This window comes from Schistocerca cancellata, chromosome 9, assembly GCF_023864275.1.
Source record: "Schistocerca cancellata isolate TAMUIC-IGC-003103 chromosome 9, iqSchCanc2.1, whole genome shotgun sequence".
NCBI classification, from domain to species: Eukaryota; Metazoa; Arthropoda; class Insecta; order Orthoptera; family Acrididae; genus Schistocerca; species Schistocerca cancellata.
This window is the reverse complement of record NC_064634.1, coordinates 474,575,039-474,597,364: the sequence shown is the minus strand read 5'-3', so window position 1 is coordinate 474,597,364 and position 22,326 is coordinate 474,575,039. Positions and strand designations below refer to the sequence as shown.

General features: G+C 40.5%; 1 protein-coding gene across 1 annotated transcript in view; it reads left to right on the top strand.

Moving 5' to 3' along the window:
- The window catches only part of LOC126100188 (max-binding protein MNT-like), an 86,816-nt gene that overhangs the window by 51,487 nt on the left and 13,003 nt on the right, over positions 1-22,326 (top strand). The window contains exons 3-4 of the mRNA XM_049910747.1: positions 13,319-13,538; positions 19,181-19,425. Coding sequence (XP_049766704.1) covers positions 13,319-13,538; positions 19,181-19,425 — 465 coding nt within the window. The remainder of the gene's footprint in view (positions 1-13,318; positions 13,539-19,180; positions 19,426-22,326) is intronic.

Here is a 22,326-nt window from a genome sequence, read left to right as displayed (position 1 = left end):
GGGGGTTGACCGTTGACAGCTACAGCTGTTGAGCTTTCGTATATAGTCTTATATAATATCTCACTTAACGAGTGCAAATAACTACTGTCTTAATAAACGGAAAATAACTGCACTATATAAACAAGAGCTCAGTGAAGTTATTTTGTCTACTCACACAACAGAACTGGACAGGAAATGCTGCTGAGGTGAGGGGGAAAGCGACCAGTGTTCGTGGTGGGTGAAGTTTTCTTCCGCAGGAGAGCGCTGCAGCTGTCATATAGCTGTCATGTATAAAAAATAATTTCCTCACTAACAGTATAGAACAGTGTGTAGAGCTTTATATGGATTCTGCACACGAACGTTTCTTGCGTTAGTATTATTAGCAGCTCATATTTGCATTCCATGTGGTGTTAACGCATTTTGGAAGTAAACACCTCGGGCGCGTCTGTAAACTACATCACCGTAGATTCGTAGGCGCACTGCAGAAGGGTCGATATAACTTTGTGAAACACCCTGTAGTTACTACTTCAGATGTAGTGGGGTAGAGTGACTTTGCAAGCTTGCTAAGTTGGGAAGCGCGCATTCCCTCTCGCGACCAACCTCCAACCCTCTCCGTCATCCTATTACACCCCTGTAACACAATTTAGACACGGGTCTACTGCGCTAAGATGTGGCACACACACACACATATAATATTTGCGCTTAACCGAAATTAAACCGTCCGTATTTCCTCCATAAACAGGTGACACGACTGGCACAGCGGAGGCTAGTTTTTATTTTATTTATTTATTTATTTATTGTTCCGTGGGACCAAATTAAGGAGAAGTCTCCATGGTCATGGAACGAGTCAATACATAAAATTATAACACGATATTAGAAACAGATAAAATGAAATATAAAAAAAACATATTCATGTGACAATACGTAAATTTAAATAAAGAAAATCAACAATGTAACACTGGAATTTGCTTAATTTTTTAGCTCTTCCAGGAGCTCCTCGACAGAATAGAAGGAGTGAGCCATGAGGAAACTCTTCAGTTTAGACTTAAAAGTGTTTGGGGTACTGCTAAGATTTTTGAGTTCTTGTGGTAGCTTATTGAAAATGGATGCAGCACAATACTGCACTCCTTTCTGCACAAGAGTCAAGGAAGTGCATTCCACATGCAGATTGGATTTCTGCCTACTTAATCTGAGTAAAAGCTGCTAACTCTTGGGAATAGGCTAATATTGCTAACAACAAACGACATTAAAGAAAATATATACTGTGAGGGCAATGTCAGAATTCCCAGACTATTGAATAGGGGTCGACAAGAGGTTCTCGAACTTACACCACATATAGCTCGAACAGCCCGTTTTTGAGCCAAAAATACCCTTTTTGAATCAGAAGAATTACCCCAAAAAATAATACCATACGACATAAGCGTATGGAAATATGCGAAGTAGACTACTTTTCGTGTTGAAGTGTCACTTATTTCAGATACTGTTCTAATGGTAAATAAAGCAGCATTTAGTTTCTCAACAAGACCCTGAACATGGGCTTTCCACAACAGCTTATTATCTATCCGAACTCCTAGGAACTTGAACTGTTCCGTCTCGCTTATGATATGCCCATTCTGTGTGATCAAAATATCGGTTCTTGTTGAATTGTGTGTTAGAAACTGTAAAAACTGAGTCTTACTGTGATTTAGCATCAAATTATTTTCCACAAGCCACGAACTTATTTCATGAATTACGTTATTTGATACTGTTTCAATATTACACACAAGATCCTTCACTATCAAGCTGGTGTCATAGCAAGCAGAAATATTTTTGAATCACCTGTAATACTAGAAGGCATATCATTTATATAAATAAGAAACAGCAGTGGCCCCAGCACCGACCCTTGGGGAACGCCCCACTTAACAGTGCCCCATTGGGACTGAACATCACTACCACTCTCAATATTGCGGCGAGTAACATTTTGTGGTCAACACAGTCAAAAGCCTTCGTTAAATCAAAGAAAACACCTAGCGTTCGCAACCTTTTATTTAATCCGTCCAAAACCTCACAGAGAAAAGAGAATATAGCATTTTCAGTTGTTAAACCATTTCTAAAACCAAACTGAACATTTGACAGCAAATTATGTGAATTTAAATGCTCCAGTAACCTTGCATATACAACCTTCTCGATAACTTTAGCAAACACCGATGACATAGAAATAGGTCTATAATTGTCAACATTATCCCTGTCTCCCTTTTTATAAAGTGGCTTCACTACCGAGTACTTTAATCGGTCAGGAAACCGACCACTCCTAAAGGAGTTTGAAAGACCATTTTACCTGGATCAGAATAGCAAAGTGATTATTATGAATGAAAAGCACCAGTTTGCTTTCGTTCTATTGTAGAACAAAAGCAAACTGGTGCTTTTCATGTATTATAATGTTGTTCTATCAAGAACCGACGGAAGATTCTGTTAAAATGATTATTAGTTGAGTGTAGAAAGGGAGGATGTTGTCGCTTCGGCGGTACCCGCAAGCGCAGTATGTTACCGGTAGCAGCAGCTGTTTATAGTGACTATGATCATAATTATGTTCCCAGTTGGTGCGCAGAACAGAGTTCGTTTGGAGGATCATAGTAGTCGTATCACTTCCCTAAGGAATTTAACTGTTACATTCACGCATTTCGTAAAATAAACATAGTGCGCAGGGATACAAAGCATATAAGAACAAGTTACAACAAGTGTGTGGCAGATCGCAATTGTCGTCCGCTTCGTAACACCGCATAAATCTGGGATTACATTAACCGTCGTGGTATCATGCTTCTGTGAGACGGCTGTTGAACTTCCCTTCCAGTGTCGTTTCACGTTTTCCCCCGGTGTACCTTTCAGTTGGAATGCTGGATTGTTGCTGTGGATGTGAGGTGCCGTTCGCAATGTTTGACCTTCCGTATATCCATAGTAGAGTCGCCGGGTCGTCTGGCAGACATACGATACCAGTTGTGTGATTATTTTTCGTCAGACGTGTTTATCAGCATTTCGCGTTTGTTGCTTTAATTATGATGTAATACATTACGTGTACTACTGACAGTGCATCATAATTTATTTGCATAATATGGAGCCTCTGCCAGGTCCATCTCATCATTCGAAAGAGACTGAACAGGCTGGTTACTCTCAATCAGTTCTGAGAGTAAATGAACCAACTTTGAAATGTATTTAGAAGAAATGATGAATAGAGTTCTGGACAGCGGTAATATTTATTCAGGTTACGGAATAGAAAGTGATGGTGATACGAATTCAAAACAGAAGAAGATGATGATGGTACCTAGAACATTCAAACAGGTGAAGATCATCTAAGTTTAGAACAGTCGTATACCAGTGATATGATAATTGCTTCAAATGGAGGAAGGCACTCCCCTCATCTAATATCAGAACAAGGCAATATAACGTCGTGTTGCAGATTCCCAGGCTGCGACTTAGCGCTAATGTCTTCGGTAAGAATCCAAATGTTGAGCACGTATGAGGTACGCTTTTCACTCGAGACAATTTAGACGAGATTCTACAAAGATCAAACAATGAAATAGCTAAAAAAAAAACTACCGTCACATCTTTCGTACGTGATATTTGATGTTCTCGAGCTGAAAGGTTTTATAGGCTTCGCAGCAATCTCCTAATCTAACAACGAATCCGTCGATAAACTTTTCTCTGTGGGTGGAAGCGAACGTAACATTTTCCGCAGTACAACAAGAAAGTTTTGCTCATATTGACAGCTCTTCGATTCGAGAAATCACTTGAAAGGGAAGACAGGAAAAAATAAGACTCGACTGTCGCAGTGTCAAATATTTGTAACAGAACGGTCAGCAGCGTTCCTCGCAGGCTGTAATATTTGTGTTGATGAAATGCTTATGCCTTTCGCGGGCGACGCAGATTTCGAACGTTCCTGCAAAGCGAACGGGCGAAGTTTGCATTAAAGTTTCTGCGTATGATAAGATACCGAGAAACATTACTTATATAACGTATGCAGTGTGATCTCTAGGGAACTGAAAGTTAACATCAAAGTGTTAATTTATTCTTGAAATTATCCAGCAATTTCTGATTATTGGTTGTTTATGGTATAGCATAGGATTAACAGAGACCGCGATGAAAAGCATGTTACAAAATCGTATGATACAGCTTAAGGTGAAAGAAAAAAAGAAAGCACTAATCGGGCCAGAGTGCGCGGAGTGGAGCGGCGGCGAGGTCAGCCGAGCGCGCAACTTCCGCGTCTGCCCCGCCGCTGCGGTCACGTGCGCACGCCGCTGGCAACGCCGCGCCGCCTTGCATGTAGGCGCACGTGCTGGCCGAGCACGTGGCGCGCCGTTGCCACATCACGCGGACCCTCCCCTGCCCGGGCGACCTGTTGAGCGCGCACCGTGTCCCCCCACCCCAGCCGCACGCCCCACTCTTCCGTGACTCACGCTCTCGGCCGTGCCGTCTCCCATATACTTGGGCCAGTCGTACGTGCCAGCTCGGAGGAAAACGCCGACTTAGCGCTTTAACGAGCGGCTCCTGTGGTTAAGCGAAGGCTACGGGAGGACAACGCGAAAAACATTAATAGCGACTTAATTGATTTTACTTACGTGCAGTTTAAATCAAAATAACACTTTAGTTCATTATCGGAAGTTAGATTTTTGTTGTCGGTTGCCTTTTATTGTCTTTGCATACATCCTATTACTATTCGCTGGCCAGGCGGAGTTACAGCAGGTATAGTCCGATTCGCGGACGGTGGCGGTACGCGCAGGTTGAGGCGTGGACGGGGATTGCGTTGTTGCCGATTCCGAACGACAGATGCGATAGACTCATACACGTGCTTTGCGCTTGAAGAAAGTGCAAATTATATAGCTTATGTAGAATCTGTCGATGACGACCGCCATAAGCGATGACAACTCGCAACAAATGAACCACCCGCGTACATAACTTTGGCCTGAAGACTTTAATGTCACCGTAATAGAAGCTTAACTCAAATAAAATTCCTCGAACCTGCAGCCAATAGTGTCACATTGTAAGTCCTAGTGTAACTCCAGTTTTCAGGCATTTAGGAGTAGTTATAACCAGATTATACCATCATTACCGGAATCAGAATAAACTGACTGTAGTCAACGATAGTCCTCATTAACTGTAGATCTTTATAGTTTGTTCCATTTTAGGAATGGCGTGAATGCTCGAAAAACTACACCTTTGTTATTAATCAATCAATGTGGCCCGCATTAAATTGTCAAAACTGTTTGACAAATTTTTTTTATAAAAGTATGCCAGTACGCCGTCAAAGATTTTATAAAATGCTTTTTCGTGAAAGATATTCGACAGAGATCTTTTGCGGTTTAATACGACCTTACACTTGTTTGCCTGCAAGGAATATAATTAGGTAATATCGTGCTTCTGTTAACATACATACTATTACTTCGCTGTCGTGACTGCTGGGTCATTACAATACTACATGAAGTGCTCCCATCTTTTTGTAATAGTTGTGAGCATAGTAGCAACAAATTATTTATCCAACTCACACAAATTATTTCATCTCAATTTTAGAAATTTTTCGAATGTACTTGAAAGAAAGACACAGGCATTTCTCAATAGACAATGTGTTCCAAAATGATCTTTACAACTTCGATCACACATATTTCAGAATTGGGGCTAGGTAGAAAGGTGCGGTTTGCGGCATAATGTTCAGACAGACACAGATACCTAAGGTTTTCACTCTAGCACTGTAGCACTCAGGATATGTAAGCTATATTCCAGTTCTGGCCTAGCATGTCCTCATTAATGTGTACAGTTGCTGCTCTGACGCGAGTTCGTATTTCCTGCAAGTCCCGCACCGCGGGCATTCTTCATGAAGTCACGAAGAATAAAAGTCTAGTGGGGTTATGTCTGGAGACCTTGCGAGCCAGGAATCTCTAAAGCCACAAACAAATTTCCTTTTCACCATGATATTTGCGCTCAGTGAGTAAAGCAAAAAAATTATCGTAACTGTATTGAAATAAAAGTACCCTTATAGTTCTATAGTGAACCTCAGCAAGGTCACACTCTCAGTTACAATACTTTTTGATCCATTTCATCACTTCAGATGATATTATTCTATTACAAATACATGAAGAGTTGCAGTGTTCGAAAAGAATTTGCCACTTTAGAAAGTATTTATTTACTTTGTTGAGAGCTAAGCCTATTATTCTGACATGACGCTAACTTCTGACGTAAATAAAAACGAGCAGATCCACTTGTTGGCAGTTGCTAAATCTCGTAGGCGTCGGAGAGGGCGAAGCGACATTGTGCAAGAAAGCAGAACGGCTTTCAACTTTCGTAACTTAAACGCAAGTTGGCACGACCGTGTGCAAGTTGGGTGTTTCCACATTTAAGTAGATTTATGCTACTAGTATTGGGAGGTATGCACGTGCAAGAAATCCGTGCCTGTGGAAAGTCGGCTTTAGGCAGGGGTGGCGGACCTTGTCCTGGCACGAGTGTCGTAGCGCTCAGCGTGGCTGCCACGTTTCCCCCCACTGTCTGAGCGTGAGGCCGGGAGACTGCGCACAGTTCCACATAGAAAAAAAAATAAATTTCAGAATTATTTAATTATTTTTGGGCATTTTTATCTGGTACAAACTGTCGCCATGCAGAGACACACGGACAATTTCACAAATTTTTGCAGTCAGGTTGCCACATAATCGTAACTTAGTTTCATAATCGAAAAAAAAAAGTCTTTCACACAGATATTCGGTGGAAATGTAAAAGCACTTTTGCAACCTCGTTATGGAGCCGTGGAAACACTGCCTGCTGAAAGCAATGTAGACATCCTGGACAGTTTTAACGCTAAAAGGATTTGTCCTTAAAAAGGGAATTTCCTTACACGTTAATCAGTTACATCTGCACATGCACAGGGCCGTGTTCAGTTGAAACGGCAAACGGTCTCGGAACTCGAAAACATATGTAAGACTGACATTCAGAAAGGTATCCTTGTTATTCTTTCAAGGCCACAATGAATTCTTCAGACCTCGCGTTTTCTTTAACGGCAGTTAGCGTAGGGAACTGGACTGTGTGTGAGGATATGTCCTCTCTGAAACGCGATTCTCTTTTAAAATGCGTCACCATCAAATCAGAAATCAGTTATTTCTCTCCTTGCAGTTCCTCGCTGTAGGCAGCGTGCAGCCAAGTCCACTTAAAAAGCGAGGAGTGCAATCCACTCCAGATGTTCTGATTTTCATCCCTACATTCCTTTCTTCTTCATAAATTCAACAATAGCGAATTTTAAATAGAAAAGTCGTTCCAGGAATGCCGATTGACTTAACCGACGTGCTTTGCAGTAATATATAAAGTCTCCATACGCTTCGTTCAGTTCCATCGAAAGCTGTCACAACTGACAGCGGAGTTACGCGTGCGACGTCAGAAGTTTTACTATTCGTACCGCCAATTTTGTTCGCGTGCTCCGTGCCTGCAAATTTCGGTCGAAGCGCTCGTTATAATACGGAACGACGAATCCCGTCTGTCGATCTTTGTAATTTTTTGCTCTTTCAATGTCAACTGAATCCTTAAATGGTTTCTGCACGGTATAATAATGTCGTTTCACAACACATCTGCGGTACCTGTCGTTTATATTACTGCATAATATGTACACAGAACTCTCATCCTCTCTTCTGTCATTCCCACTCATTTCTAGACTTCTGTCGATCGATCGCTAGAGTGCCTCTTTTTGTGCAGATTGCGACCTGCGAACGTCCTCCGTACCACGAACAAATGGCGAATGGTAAACAGCGGTAACACTTCGACTGTGGCGAACGAAAAATGTCACACCGCCGTACTCGGTAATTGTCGCGTCGTACAGGGTACTTCAGAGGAGGACCGAGCCAAGCCGAGCCGGCCCGCGCGGGAAGAGTGGTACGTTGCAGTGTGGCGAGCCGTGTCCAGCCGGCGGCGGCGGCGGGGCAGCGACCGCCCTTGGCTGCGCTGCATTGATTTTGGCGGCGCCAGCCGCGCCGGCCTGGACTGCCAGTAGCGCACCCGGGCACCGCAGCGGCCCGTGGCCGGCCGGCCGGCCTGCTCCAGCTGTCACCTCGGAAAATTAAAATCACGCGCTAGTTGAGCCGGCTTCCTCCAGTCGGGGCGCTTAGATCGTTCGGCGTTGCCACAATGCCTCAGCCGTTAGACGTGTTTCACACTTATGCGGTTCCATTCGGTTTCGGTTTGTTTTCGGTTGCAAATGAAAACTAATGCCTTTCACACATACACGGTTCTCATACGGTTCGTCTTCGGTTTTGTGTTTTCTTCCGTACACAGGTCAGTAGTGATCGTGGAGAGAGGTCAAGTTGTTTCTCTATAGAAGAATAAATAAATAAACGAAGGAGGGATACTAGAATTCATAGGGAGCACCCTCTCATCACTTTACGGCAGAAATTTGGAGCATTCTACACGATTTCCCTGAAGCTACAAGAACACGAGCGAATTTTTTTTTAAATTACTTCAGGATTTCACCGAAATCATTCGACGAATTACACGTGAAGCTAAAAGGGCCGTCTTCAACGCGAAGATACATTCGTGAAGGAATATAATCAACCGTGTATTGTATTGTAATTAGTTATGTATTTAAATAAATGCTATTTATTATTTTCATAATTTTCACATCATTCCTCTTAAAATTCTCTCAAAATCGCGGCGAGTTTGTCAGTTCTCCTAATGTACTGTCTCTCTTAATCGACAAAAATCACTTTTTCAATTCTTACCCAATTCAATTTTTCTTCTTGCGGCCAAATGCATCAAAGTCACTGCTAAAACGTCTTTCCACGCTTCCCGTGTCTTAAATTAATCCTTAAATTTTTCGCAACTTTGTCCCACATCACTGGTTTGGATTGCACTGCAGAAATCATCCGATCCACATCAACATTTGGTAAACTGATCATATTACCAGAAAAAACTGCGACAACGACTTTAAAAAAATAATAATGAGAGAGAATTTTTAAAGAGATCCACTCGAAATCAGGTTGAAACAGAAACTGAATCGTCCATGTGTGAGGGTCTTGATTGTATTCTGTTTCCTGCACACGAGTTCGCATCTTACAGAAATCTCATGAAATCTGTTCGTGTCGAGGGAGTTTTCGGTGCTCTACTGTTTCTATTAGGTACGTAGTAGAACCCGAAGCACCGTTTCATCCTTGCCAGTGACCGAAAAAGAACCGAGCCGAATGGAACCGGGTATGTGTGGAAAAGGCCTTAGCCATTTCACTTCCAATTTATTGTCCGGCTTTCTTTCTTGATCCCGGGTGTGGCCCGTTTTTTCGTATTTCATCACACGTGATAACCACACAACACACACACACACACACACACACACACACACACACACACACACACACACACACACACCGATGCCAATGAAATACACACGTTTCGTAATCACCACTGAGCAAACACTACTGAGAGTGGCTTATATTCACACTACATTGCGTGAAGTCGAATTTTTGAAGCCTCTGAATGAATCGTTGCGATTAGAACATAGCGTAGCGGTTAGCACATTAATCTGCTGTGTAGGTGTACCTCGACTGCAAACAAACCAACAAATAATTACTCAACTTTCTCTGTGAGACGGCAAAGGAATTGTAAGATCAGTTGCATGGAATTGGTAGGTCTTGAGAAGAGGTTACAGCATGAACCCCAGAAAAAGTAAAACAAGGGTGATGAAATGTAGTGGAATTAAGCAGGTAGAAAAGAGACGCTAAAAGTTGCTGTTTGAGCTGCAAAATATACTTTCGGACGATAGAAAAGCGGATCTGAAAAATAGGAATATGATAACACTGAATATGCATTTAAGTGTTAGAAAATGTTTCATAAAAGTATTTGTGTGGAGTGTAGCCGTATACAGAAATGAAACGTGGATGATAACCAATTCCGACAAGAAGAGAATTGAAATTTCTAGAGTGTGGTGCTGCAAAAGAATGCTTAGGTTATTGGTTAGGTAGAACGCGTAACTAATGAAGAGACAGTTGAGTTGGGGGAAAACGAAATGTATGACGTAATTTAAGAAGCGATAGGTTGGGTGGATACTTTATGAGGCTTCAAGCAATCGTCTATTTGATAATGGAGGCAAATATTGGCGGTGACCCAAGGCTCGAATTCAGTAAGCAGGTTGCACTATAGTTACGCAGGAGCGGAGAGGTTTGCGTAAGATAGAATAGCGTTGTGAGCTGCAGCTACGGTCAACATTTGATGTGCGCCTTTACGTCGCTTAAATGTTCTCCACAGACGTCAAGATGCAAACCCCGGTACGTAGGCAAAAACCTGGGGGGGGGGGGGACTTGTAATTTCCTACAATTTCATGTCATTTTCAGGACTCTTGGTTTCATGCATCTTTATTCTCCGAAAGTTCTTCAAGAAGTCTGGAAATTAACACATGTAAAAAATATAAAGTTTTTTTGGTTGGTGGAGGGGGGTGGGGAGAGCGCCGGTGACTTCATGACACCAACTTCCCCCTCCCTCTGACTCCGCACCCGCGAAGACATTACTGAAAGATTATGCTGGACTTAATTTGACACCTCCCAGGCAATTTTTTAACTTACTGGAAAAAGTCGTCACCGTAGATTTAAAATAGTACACGTGTATCAAGTGACAACGTAAATATAATTTGCCGCCGAGACGTACTACAGGAACTTCCGTGTTCAAATGTTTTACTTACTTCTTGTAACATTTATGAAAAATATCCAAATGTGTGTGAAAACTTATGGGACTTAATTGCTTAGGTCATCAGTCCCTAAGCTTATACACTACTTAACCTAAATTATCCTAAGGACAAACATACACACCCATGCCCGCGGGAGGACTTGAACTTCCGCCGGGACCAGCCGCACAGTCCATGACTGCAGCGCGTAGACCGCTCGGCTAATCCCGCGCGGCTGTAACGAATATGAAATTAAATCCATTCATATGTAGTACAACTTTTGAGTACAAGACAAATGACGTTTAAAGCCTTTACTAAACATCTAACTCAGTGTGTGACGTCACGACGCGTTTTTTTCCCAAACTCTTTGGGAAGTCAGAATTGTACCACACCCTAATAGGCCAGAAATATCTCCACTGTCATTCATGCCAGATGCTAACTTATCCACTAATTAATACTGGGTACAAATTCATCGAGCAGCTACAAAGCTACAGAAAGTTACTGCTGGCAGCGGTTGAACGATGTCCACTGCAGTTGAAAACATGACGTCATAATCACGAAGACAACTGACTGTGCATCGAACAGAATTCGGAGCAAAGTGACATTGCTACGGAAACCAACGGTAGTAGGCCTACCTGCTGATTATATTAACTCTTGTGGTTGTATTGTTTTGATTGCTTGTTGTAAGTTTTATCACAAGTTAGAGATGCGTCCCGGCACCTAAAATTATGTTAGAAATTGAGCACTGAGATATTGTGATTTGGAGTAGACTTCATTCCACACTCGTCCATAGCTGTACAAAAACCTTGCGCATTCATCAGATACTGATTAAGAGGAGACAGCAATGCAGAATCCCGCATTGCTCAAAGTTCGGTGGGGAAAAAGAATATTTCGTGTTCCAGCAGACAATGTCTGTTAAAGCACTATGATATTGAAGACGACTGTATTGTTCAAGACCGTAATTGTTGTAACATTTCCAGATCAAGCAACTGCAGGCTGTGTGATGTTAGAGGGTGCAAAGATTTTAAAATTTGGTAGTACATCCTTCGAGGCAAAGGCGGACAGGCTGCTTGCTGCACCAGCGCACCATAGCCATAGAAATTGTGGGTTCACATCTCTATAAGCATAACTAAGTATTAGATATGCGTGTTGCAAAATACTGTTGTTTTTCGTTTTCTTTAGTCCTTCCAGAGAATAGCGTGGGAAGCAGAGAAACTAGCTCTCTTCCCGCATATTACAACCATCCTGTAAGATGTATGAGTATTACGTTGCCTACATTTTATGACGATTTGTGCAGCAGTACTCGGAAATAGTGGCGAAATATGTACGAATGGCAGGTAGTGCAAGTAATTCTCATGGGGCTATCAGTATTGCCTGCAAAGACTGAAAAATGTTTAATGTGTACGAACTGTACCGGTATGTTTCTTTAACCGTAAAGACTCATCTCATGACATTTACTTCATGTTCTCAAAAGTTGAAGCAACATTCTGTACAAAGAAGAAGTCTACACTAGTTGATTCCTGTACGAACTCACTTAGATGTGAATCCATCAGTGCAAACTTCCATGCACAGCTTTGCTTCTCCTGACTTGCACTACAGTATCCTGATGATCTACAACCCAGTATAATGAGGAACAGTCAGATGAACAATGAAGAAAAATACCCGACACATTGTTACTGAAACAGTCGTCTTAGGAAGACACTATGCTGCAATAATATATACTACCAGTGTTCTAATGTTGATCGAACCTATTGAGCTTTTAGGATAATAAGACAAAATAGTAACGATTTTTTTAAAGTTTAATGTTAACATTTGAATCTTATTTAAAACTTAATGAATTCGCATTGTTCTTCCACCATACGTCTGTTTTTATGAGGTGCATAAACGAGAAGTGCACTTCAAAAGATGTACGCCAAATTCCCGTTTCAGTCATGTGTAGTAAGAAACAAGTCTGGTTGTAATCGGTTTCAGTGTCTCTTTCGATTTCTTCCATAGCAGTTCTTGGGGCATTATCATTTATGTGATACTCGAATAATTTTACCACATTCTGGGAAAGCTCTTGGAAAGTTGTGCACCTAGAATATTTTCGCAAGCAGTTAAAACACAATGCTTTCCAAAGCCCAGTTTCTGTTCTTCTCATTTTTTGTTTTTATCATTTGGATTTTATTAGAATGGGAGCTGCACCAACATGCATTAGTTCTCTTTCGTCCATTTTTGTGGCACTGCTATGTCGCACTCCTGGTCTGGTTCTCAGCTAAGAAGCTGATGGCTAAGAAAAAAGTGAAAAGATATTGGTTCCACATGGATCTGATTTATGTCCCCTTTTTCTTTTTTTTCCCCTCCACACAACCACTTTGTAAAGGTTGTGTATTTAAATGTGTCTTAAAAAGAAGTACATGTGTCTTAAAAAGAAACACATGTATTGCTTATGACAGTTTTTGGAGACTTTGTCCCAGCATTTTAGTTTGAAATGGAATACTATAGAAATCCGTCACAATTGGTTCAGTAGCTTTCATTTGAAGGTTGCACAGGCAGGCATACTGTTCATTTGTTCCATTACCCATTAGACCCTTTCATGAATTTGTTGCAGGTGTCTTTGTACTACACAGATTGTTTCTACAGTTCTGTCATTATTAAAAAAATAGATACGCTTTCACAGTTTCAAGGTGGTACTTTATTTCTCTCGGTCAGGTAATGCGACGGAAGGAACGCGAGTTCGAGCACGAGATGGAGCGACTCGCCAGAGAGAAGATAGCCGCTCAGCAGAGGCTCGCCAACCTGAAGAAAGAGCTGTCGGCACAATGGGACCATATAGACTTCAACGCCTTGCTACCCGAGACCGTTCCTGTCGACAACGATCCAGTGAGACCACCACGTGATACTGTGTCGCACACTGCTTCCACAGCCTCAGGTTGGTCGAATGTAAAACTTACGTGTTGCCGATAAAATTAAACTTTCCAAAATTGAAACTGGTCTAGTAATCTTTAAGTAGTTAAATCTTACTATTAGGCAACTTTTATTGAGATTTGCAATTTTGTTTGTATTTTAAGTTCATATTTTTGAAATGTTATTGTTATTAAACAAAGATTCAATATTTTGACCAGTTTTCGAAACAAAATTTAATATCAACATCACTAACATTGTGTATCAAGGAAAATAATCAATTTTTGAAAATATAATTGGATAGATAAAAAAAAAATGTACGTACCAAGTGGCAGCGAGAGAAAACACACGCAAAGGTTACAGAAAGTACAAGCTTTTGCAGCCAGTGGCTCCTTCTTTTGGCAAAAGGGTTGAAGAGGAAGGAAGAGAGGTGAGGAAAAGAAATGCCGAGGTCTAGGAAATGGGGGAGGTCAATAAAGTTACAGAGAACCTACAGGTCACGGGAAGTTTACCAGACAGGATCTCGTCTTGTTGCTATAGCACGCATATTACCTGACACTGATGTCGTGCACCTAGGAGTGTAGGCTTCTGTGGCTGATGTCAGGTTTTATGTGTACATTGTCACTGTATAATATGGACCACTGTTTTGGCTTTCATCATACGACATACTGACAAAGGTACCTTTCGACAGAGCACAAAATTCTGAACGGTACACTGTCTATGAAAAGTATCTGGGCCCCTATTGATGGACATTAATACGGGGTGTGTCCATCCTTCACCTTTATCGTGGCCTCAGATCTGCTGGGGACACTTGCAGTGAAGTGTCAGAATGTCTGTGGAGCAATGGCAGCCCATTTTTCCTCAAGAGCAGGTGGAGGTATTGAACAAAGTTGACACTCTAACTGATTCCAAATGTGTTCCATCTGGTTCAGGCCGGGGGTCGAGCAGGCAGGTCCCTTTCGGGGTACTGTTCACGAACCTTGCCTCGCAGGTGCTGCCTTACGGCAGGGTGCATTGTCATTCTGATAGAAGCAATTGGTGTCTCTGAATTGTTCCTCTACTGTACACAGTACACAAAAATGTGTTCGTATCCTGCATCTAGTGTCTTCTTAACACCCTAACAGTGAACAACACCCCTGTACCCTAACACCACGTCTTCCGTACTTCACTGTCGGCGACAGGGTAACGTCCTCCAGGGATTCGTCAAATCCGAACCCTTCGATCATATTGCCACAAGAGTATAGTGTGATTCGTCACTCCTAATCACTGGTTTCCAGTTGTTTGTGTCCAGTGGCCTCTCTCTTTACAACACTTCAAATGTTGCTTTGCACTGACTACAGAAATGTGTGGCCCACGAGGAGCTGCTCAGCCATTATACCCCATTGTTTTTAACTCTCTACACACAGTCATTGCACTAGCTGGATAACTCGAGACTGATTACTGGTCTCGGTTTAGCTAAGTTGCTCCTTTGCATTTCCAGTTCACTGTCACGTCAGCAACGGCCGACTCGGGCAGCTTTGGAAAGGTCGAAAGGTCCGTGACGAATCTGTGACTCTAGTGACATCTGGTGACTGGTCCACATTCGAAGTCACCGAGCTCTACCGACTCACCCATTCTACTGTTACTGCTTCTCTACTGACAGTGCAATATTCTCCACCTCTCCTACTGACGAGTTTGCCCCTCGAGACAGCCGGTGGTTACATCCGCACTAAATAGTGCTGCCCGGAGACTTGTGGTCAGATAATGTATTATATGTGGAAAATGTTTATTAAAAGTGACATTGTGAATTAACAGTTACAAAGACTGGCACAGTTGATGACAGTTACGAAAATTTGAAGTTTGTACCAATATGCCATTCATCGTCACAACCACTACACGAGAAATGTATCTGATGACATCAGGAACTTTTAAAATATACTGCTGAAGTTGCCATTCAAATAACAGAGACAAAACGCACATGGCACGAAACATTCAGCTGCAATTAGATTGACCTAAAGTTAAAAGCATCAACTTAGCTAATGAAATTCATAAATTACTTTATAATATGAAGTGCTGCAGTGGGCACAAGGGATTTAAAGGAAATTGAATGAACAATTTGTATAATAAATTCAGCAAATAGGCCTACAGTATTCCATGTACATTTGAAAGGCACAGCACTTGAAAATCTTTAAAATATTTATTACAAGTCTCAGTTTCAAGTAGTCACACTCGATAAATATTTTCGGTCACATTTAAGATCGTACTCAGATATAAAAGTTAAATGAATTAAAACCTTAATAAATAACTATTTATGTAGATAACATACATTGACATTATTTAAACTGCAAAAATACTTAGAATTTAGAACTCTTAAAATTATTCTGATTAACCATGAGTTCTCAGAACAACAACAACATAGTCATAAGTTGTAACACAAAAGGAACAGCACTACACCACATTTGTAGCAACATTCTGTGGCATCAAGGATTTAACTAAACCCAGATTGCATCTATACAGACACGCATGCATTGTACAGACCTATGCATCATGGATGATAGGCAAGGGAGGAAGGAGAGGGGAAGGGCCAAAGAAGAGAACTATTACTGTGCAACTTTGGAATGTAATACAGATATTGTCTAAAGGGTACAACACAAGTAATTTAGAACCAAAGAGCAATTTAGATAATGCAGCTAACATTGATACGTAAAACATGTTGCTAAATTCATAATTGAATTAAAACATTTAGTGCATGCAATTTTCACCAGAGGGATTCGCTTAGGCACCATGTGTTAAAGCTTAAGATGTATGTCTATTGGTCCAACCAGATGTTTAGTGTCATTTAGATGCTTTTCAAATAACATCTTAGGATTTCGCAGTGATAAGTGTTCTTTAAATTGGGTCTCTAAAGTTCTACCAGTTTGATTGACACATATATACCACTCTTGAAAATCACTGTATTTAATCTTATACACACCTGACACACTAAATTTACAACTTGCTGTCTTTGTATCATGTTTTAGTCAAAATCCGATCATTTTGCTTCTGTCGAAACATCTTCTTAACCCAATTTTCTGAAGTTGTGGAACTTGAAATAAATAGACATTGTGTGAAAGAACCACATAAACTACTCAATCGTCAGTGTGGCTTAGAAAATTCATTTTATTTAAAGAATTTTGACGATGTACTGAGCCCTCCAGCTTTGCTACAGCTCCATTTAACAGAAGACAACTTCAGCAGCTTGCCACATGTATTGGCAGTGTGCCTGAGTCACAGCATGGTTTCAGGCAGAGTGAACTCAATGTACACATGCAGTAAACGCACCTCAAACACACTGCCAAAAACTACATGTGCTAAATACTTTTTTACATTAATAATTTAATTATTAATTTTGACATTTGTCATGTATCAGTGTTAGCTGAATTACCTAAATTACTCCTTGTATCTTGTAGACAATACCAGTATTACATTAGAATACTGAACAGTATCAGTGCTTTTCTTTGGCCCTTCCACTTCCTTCCCTCCCTTACCTATCATTCACAATGCACTGATTTGTATCACACAAAGTGGGTATAGTAAAATTCTTGATGCCACAGAATGTTGTCAAAAATTTGGTGTGGTGCTGTTCCTTTTATGTTAGAGTTATGACCATGCCCTTAATAATTTTGACTTCTCACTACTTGAGATTAATCAGATAGAATTTTAAAAATCTTAAATTTTAAGTACTGTCATTCTATATCATCTGCTTATTCAGGTAAATTTTTAAGAGTCTTTAAAGTTTAAATAATTTCAATGTACGTTATCTGCAGAAATAATTATTATTTGATGTTTTATTTCAATTTTATTTGTAGATCTCAAGATGGTCATTAAATGTGATTGAAACTAGTTATCCATTGTGACTTGTTGCAGCTGAGACAGTTGTACATATTTTTAAAAAATTGAACAATTTGCAGAATTATTGGTGACAATGTGTCATCCATTACTTTTAAGAATAATTTCACAGTGGAACAATTCATCAGCTAGTTTTGTAAATTGATTCAGAGAGAAGTCTACATTTGCAACACAGATATTTCAAAATAGTGCTGATTTATCATAATAGTAGTGATCTAACTCACAATGAAATAAGCACACCTCGAGCAGAAGTTAATTGATTGAATGTATATATTAAGTTGGTGCATTTGTTTGTAGCATTCTTCAATAAGTTTAATAAATGCAAGAGATACATGTAACAGAGACTTTAGTCATCAATAAAATATTCTCCTTCACTATTTACAACTCGTCAACTAGTGTTCGGAACACATTATAATCTGTAAAGGAAGTTTGTTGAAGGTTGTTTGATTCAGAGTGGAAAAGGTGAAAATCTGAGGGCGCAAGATTACGTGAATAAGGTGGGTACAGAATGACTTCCCAGCCCAACTCCTGTGTAGTCTTTTCTGTCAGTCTAACAAAATATCGGCTGGCCTTATCGTGGATTAGCGTCACTTTGTGCAGTCTTCCTGCTCACTGTTATTGGACTATATCTTCAAGATGTCTCAGTCATTGGTAGTAAATGTCAGCAATGACGGTTATACCACGGGGAAGAATTTGTAGTGCACTACACTGTTGCTGTTCCTTCAGATGCAAAACATTATCTTTTGTGGATGCGCGCACATCTTTGTATAGGGAGCTGCTGCTTTGTTCGGGCTCAACCATTACTTTATTTTCCTTATGCTAGCATAAAGGCACCATTTCTCATCAGCAGTAACAAGACAGCATAAGGAATGGTGGTCGGTGCGACAAAATGCCGCGCAAAGGGGCCCGGGTTCAATTTGCGGCTGGGTTGGAGATTTTCTCTGCTAAGGGACTGAGTGTTGTGTCGTCTTCATCATTGCCTCATCCCCATCGACATGCAAGTTGCCCAAGTGGCGTCAACTCAAAAGATTTGTACCAGGTGACCCGTCTACTACACGACATTTCATTTCATAAGGAATGGTCGGCGCTATCCACAAGCCAATTGATGACGAGGAAGGAGAGATGCACATATGGCCACGTAATGATTTTAGTGATTTTGGTTTACGGCATGCGATACCCATACATTTGATTTTGAACGTTCCCCATTGCTTGTAAATGGCACACAATGGTGGAAAGATCACAGTTTATCACATTTGCTATTTATCGAGTATACTGTTGTGGATTGATGCATTTAAACAATCTTCATGAAATCTCGAAACTCTTCCTGAACGTGGAGAGTCACTAATGACTCCTTAAAATGAGAGTACCATTTTCTTGCTGTGCTCCGTCCAAAGGCATTATCCCCATACATGGTGCATTAAGTTTCTGGCTGCCACCACTGCTGTCACTCCTCTATTTAACTCAAACAGGAGAATATGTGGGAAATGTTCCAAGTTCTCCACTTGGTACTCCATTTTTTAGGCTCCAGAGCTCCACTCACAATCTCCGTATGACAAAATCATAATATGTAAACTCAAATAGCAACAGTGAATTACAAATAAAAAAGAGAATCGATAAATAAACCCGCATCAAACATAATACCAACATACAGAACAAAAATACAGTTAATTTATGTGTGTACGTAATATGTTGAGGCTGCCATAATTTGTGAACATTATTTGACACTGACCCTAGAAACCAGCTACTGCTGGTTAGATCTGACACAAGCAAACTCATATAGCAGGTTTTTTCAATCTGTTGCAGCCGGTGCAGATCTGAGTGACGGGGAGGAGACCCTGCAGAGAACTGGCCCCATGTACAGCAGCACCTCCTCACTCTCGAGCACGGCCACTCCAGGCTCTCCGCAGCAGCACGCTACCGAGGACGCGAGTACCTCGACGCGGCAGCAGAGCCCGCGGCCCACCGCTGCGGTGGCGACTCCTCCGCACCAGCACGCACTGCCACCCCCACCGCCCACGCACCATCTGCAGCTGCCTGTGTCTGCACATGTGAGTACCAGTTTACAGGTGCTGAAATTGTGCTCGAGGTGTAAAAGCTCACTGTCTTAAATGCGACAGAGTTACTCCTGTGCTGTATAATAATAATATTTATTTATTCTTTGTTCGTTTTGTATGGTAACTTGCGAAGTCAGCAATGCATCGTAGTTGCTAAATATGTATGGGACTTACATATACATCCTAAACTACCTCTCCCCTCCCCCACCTCTCTCTCTCTCTCTCTCTCTCTGACACACACACACACACACACACACACACACACACACACACACACACACACACACACACACACACACACAAGTTTCCTTTCCCCTATTGCCCTCGTGTCCCTTACTCTCTCCGACCTTGTTTTTTTATTGTAATTGCAAATGACATCTCGATTAAGAACTGAAGTTGCTTAAAATGAATGCGTAAATCGTTTGGGATCATTGGTGTGTGGGGTTTGTGAGAGATCCCTTCAGCTGCTGAATCTGTGAGGATAGTAGCCTTGATGATAGTATTTAGAATAGTTTTAATCTGCAAAGTGGTAGGATTTCAAAGTTCTGAATGATTAAGATTCTTTACAAATCTTTAACATATTGCAGCGTGTCAGCAACTGTGAAATGTACAGCAAATAAACAATAAACCTAGGTAAACGAGTAAAATTACCTTGCAACTGAAGGCTGAAAAAATTGTTTATTTGCTGATTAAGATTCTATTGTAGTACCCTAATCATAAGCTGGCAAGCATAAATACAACTTTCCTGTTTTCTGTAAAACCAATGACAAGGAAGAATACAAAACAGAAAATTATTGTGTATATTATTTTTGTCTGAAATTGTATGGAGAGAGAAAAAATATATATGTGCTAAACAATTTGTGTTAATGGTTCACTTGACCTGTTATTGTAGTTGCAACTGAGTATGAGAAAGAAAATGAAACAACACGTTTTCACAGCACAGTATTTTCTTTCTTGCAGTTGGATTTAATAGAGAATCTATAAACTGTCATTGAGAAAGATATATATATCCTAGGTCTGTCTGAATGTTTATTAGTGTATTGTGCAAATATTTGAAGTAAATCGCTCAAGAATTTTTCGCGGTTTTTGGTTTCAGCATTTCCCCTTCAATATATTACATATGAATTATTGTATTATATAACGAAAATATGTATAGTTATAACTGTCTGAATGCTCATTAGAGTATCATGTAAAAATTTGAAGTAAATGAATACAGAACTGTTCAAAAGTTGTGGTAACAACATTAAACAGTGACTTGTCTTTCTCTAGGGGTGTAGATATAGACAAGTCACTTCTAAAGAGATATAAAATAGACAGAATTTAGATATAATCATTGGTAAAGAAATTTGTTTTATTTATGAACAAAAAATTTTAATAATAAACAATGGAAACTCCAGAATGCAATATCAACAGTATTAGGAAAAGGATAAATTGCTACTCACCATTAAGAGTAAAGAAAAAACACGCATATTCGGACAAGCAGGCAAACCTCATACACACATGACCACTAACCACTGGCAGCTCTGATGTTATAGCTTTCAGCCAAACCCTTCTTCAGCAGAGGGAACACAAACACATTCACACAAGCAAGCACACCTCATACACACGTGACCACTACCACTGGCAACTCTGACAGGAATTGCGGTGGTAGTGGTCATGTGTATATGAGGTACTTGCTTGTGTGACTATGTATGGATGGTGGACCCCCCACCCCCACTCCTACCCGAAGAAGGCTTTGGTAGAAAGCTATAAAGTTTGGTTGTGCCTGTCTGCAACTCTAGTGGGTCATCCATGAGTAGCAGCCTGTCCTTTTCCTAAGTTTAAATCTCTCATATATCCGTGAGAATAATGTATGTATTCCTCGATGTTGTAGAAACGTTTTTAAAAATATATATCTAATGGTTTTTATAATCATTATATTTGCAGGCAATGCATTGTGTATTACTTTACATTTACATAACATACTTTTCTGATGTAAGGCATTGCCATTTAGTTCTTTACAAAAATTATTCCTACTGCTAGTGAAACTTTTTTTCCAGTACGTCAACATGTTTTGCTCCATCTCAAATAATCACCGGAAATAATAAGATGTATCATTCACATTGCTGTGTTTAGATATGCTCTTTGAATTGAAGCATCATAATTCTTGGCAGTCTCCTCGTTTTACGAATTGTGCATTTCTCCATTTCACACCCTATTTTCTTTTTAAACTATTTTGTAACAACACACTATGCTTTAAGTCTGAGAAGCACTCAGGTGGTAACAGTTAGAGATGTCACCCAAGTGTGGATAGTGCAGTATATAAAATTCTGTTGCTGCTGACTCACTAGGTATCCTCATTTGGGAACAGTTTTAATTGCACATAGGAGGATACTTGGTTTGGCTGCCTCTTTGATTCCGTACTGCTTGTAATTGACAACAGATCTCTTTATGTAGCTTTTGCTGCAGCATCTAAAAGCATTCCTCAGCTTTGAGATATAGTCTTCAATGCCAGTGAAATAGAATTAAATGAAATGACTACTTATTACCCTTTCAAGAGATAGAATTTTGTGGGATAGATGAAATATCTTCTTTCACATGTTTGGTATGGAAATCACTAATGTATTTGTAATTTATCAGGAGACGAGGATAATGGATGGTATAAATAGGTTATTCCTTACATCAGAAGAAGAACTGTCTTTAGAAAACTATAAAATTACAAGAGTACAGAATGGTCAGATCATACTTACCTTCTAATAGCATTCCAATACTGTCAGTAGACAAATAGAAAGATAGAGAGAACTGTTTGTAGCCTTTGGAAACGTTAGAAAAGAGGGATAGATTTCGGAAGATTGGGAAGGACGAGTGGATCGTTGAGACCCCAGGCCGAGGGGAACCACCACCCTCCCCTGTTGT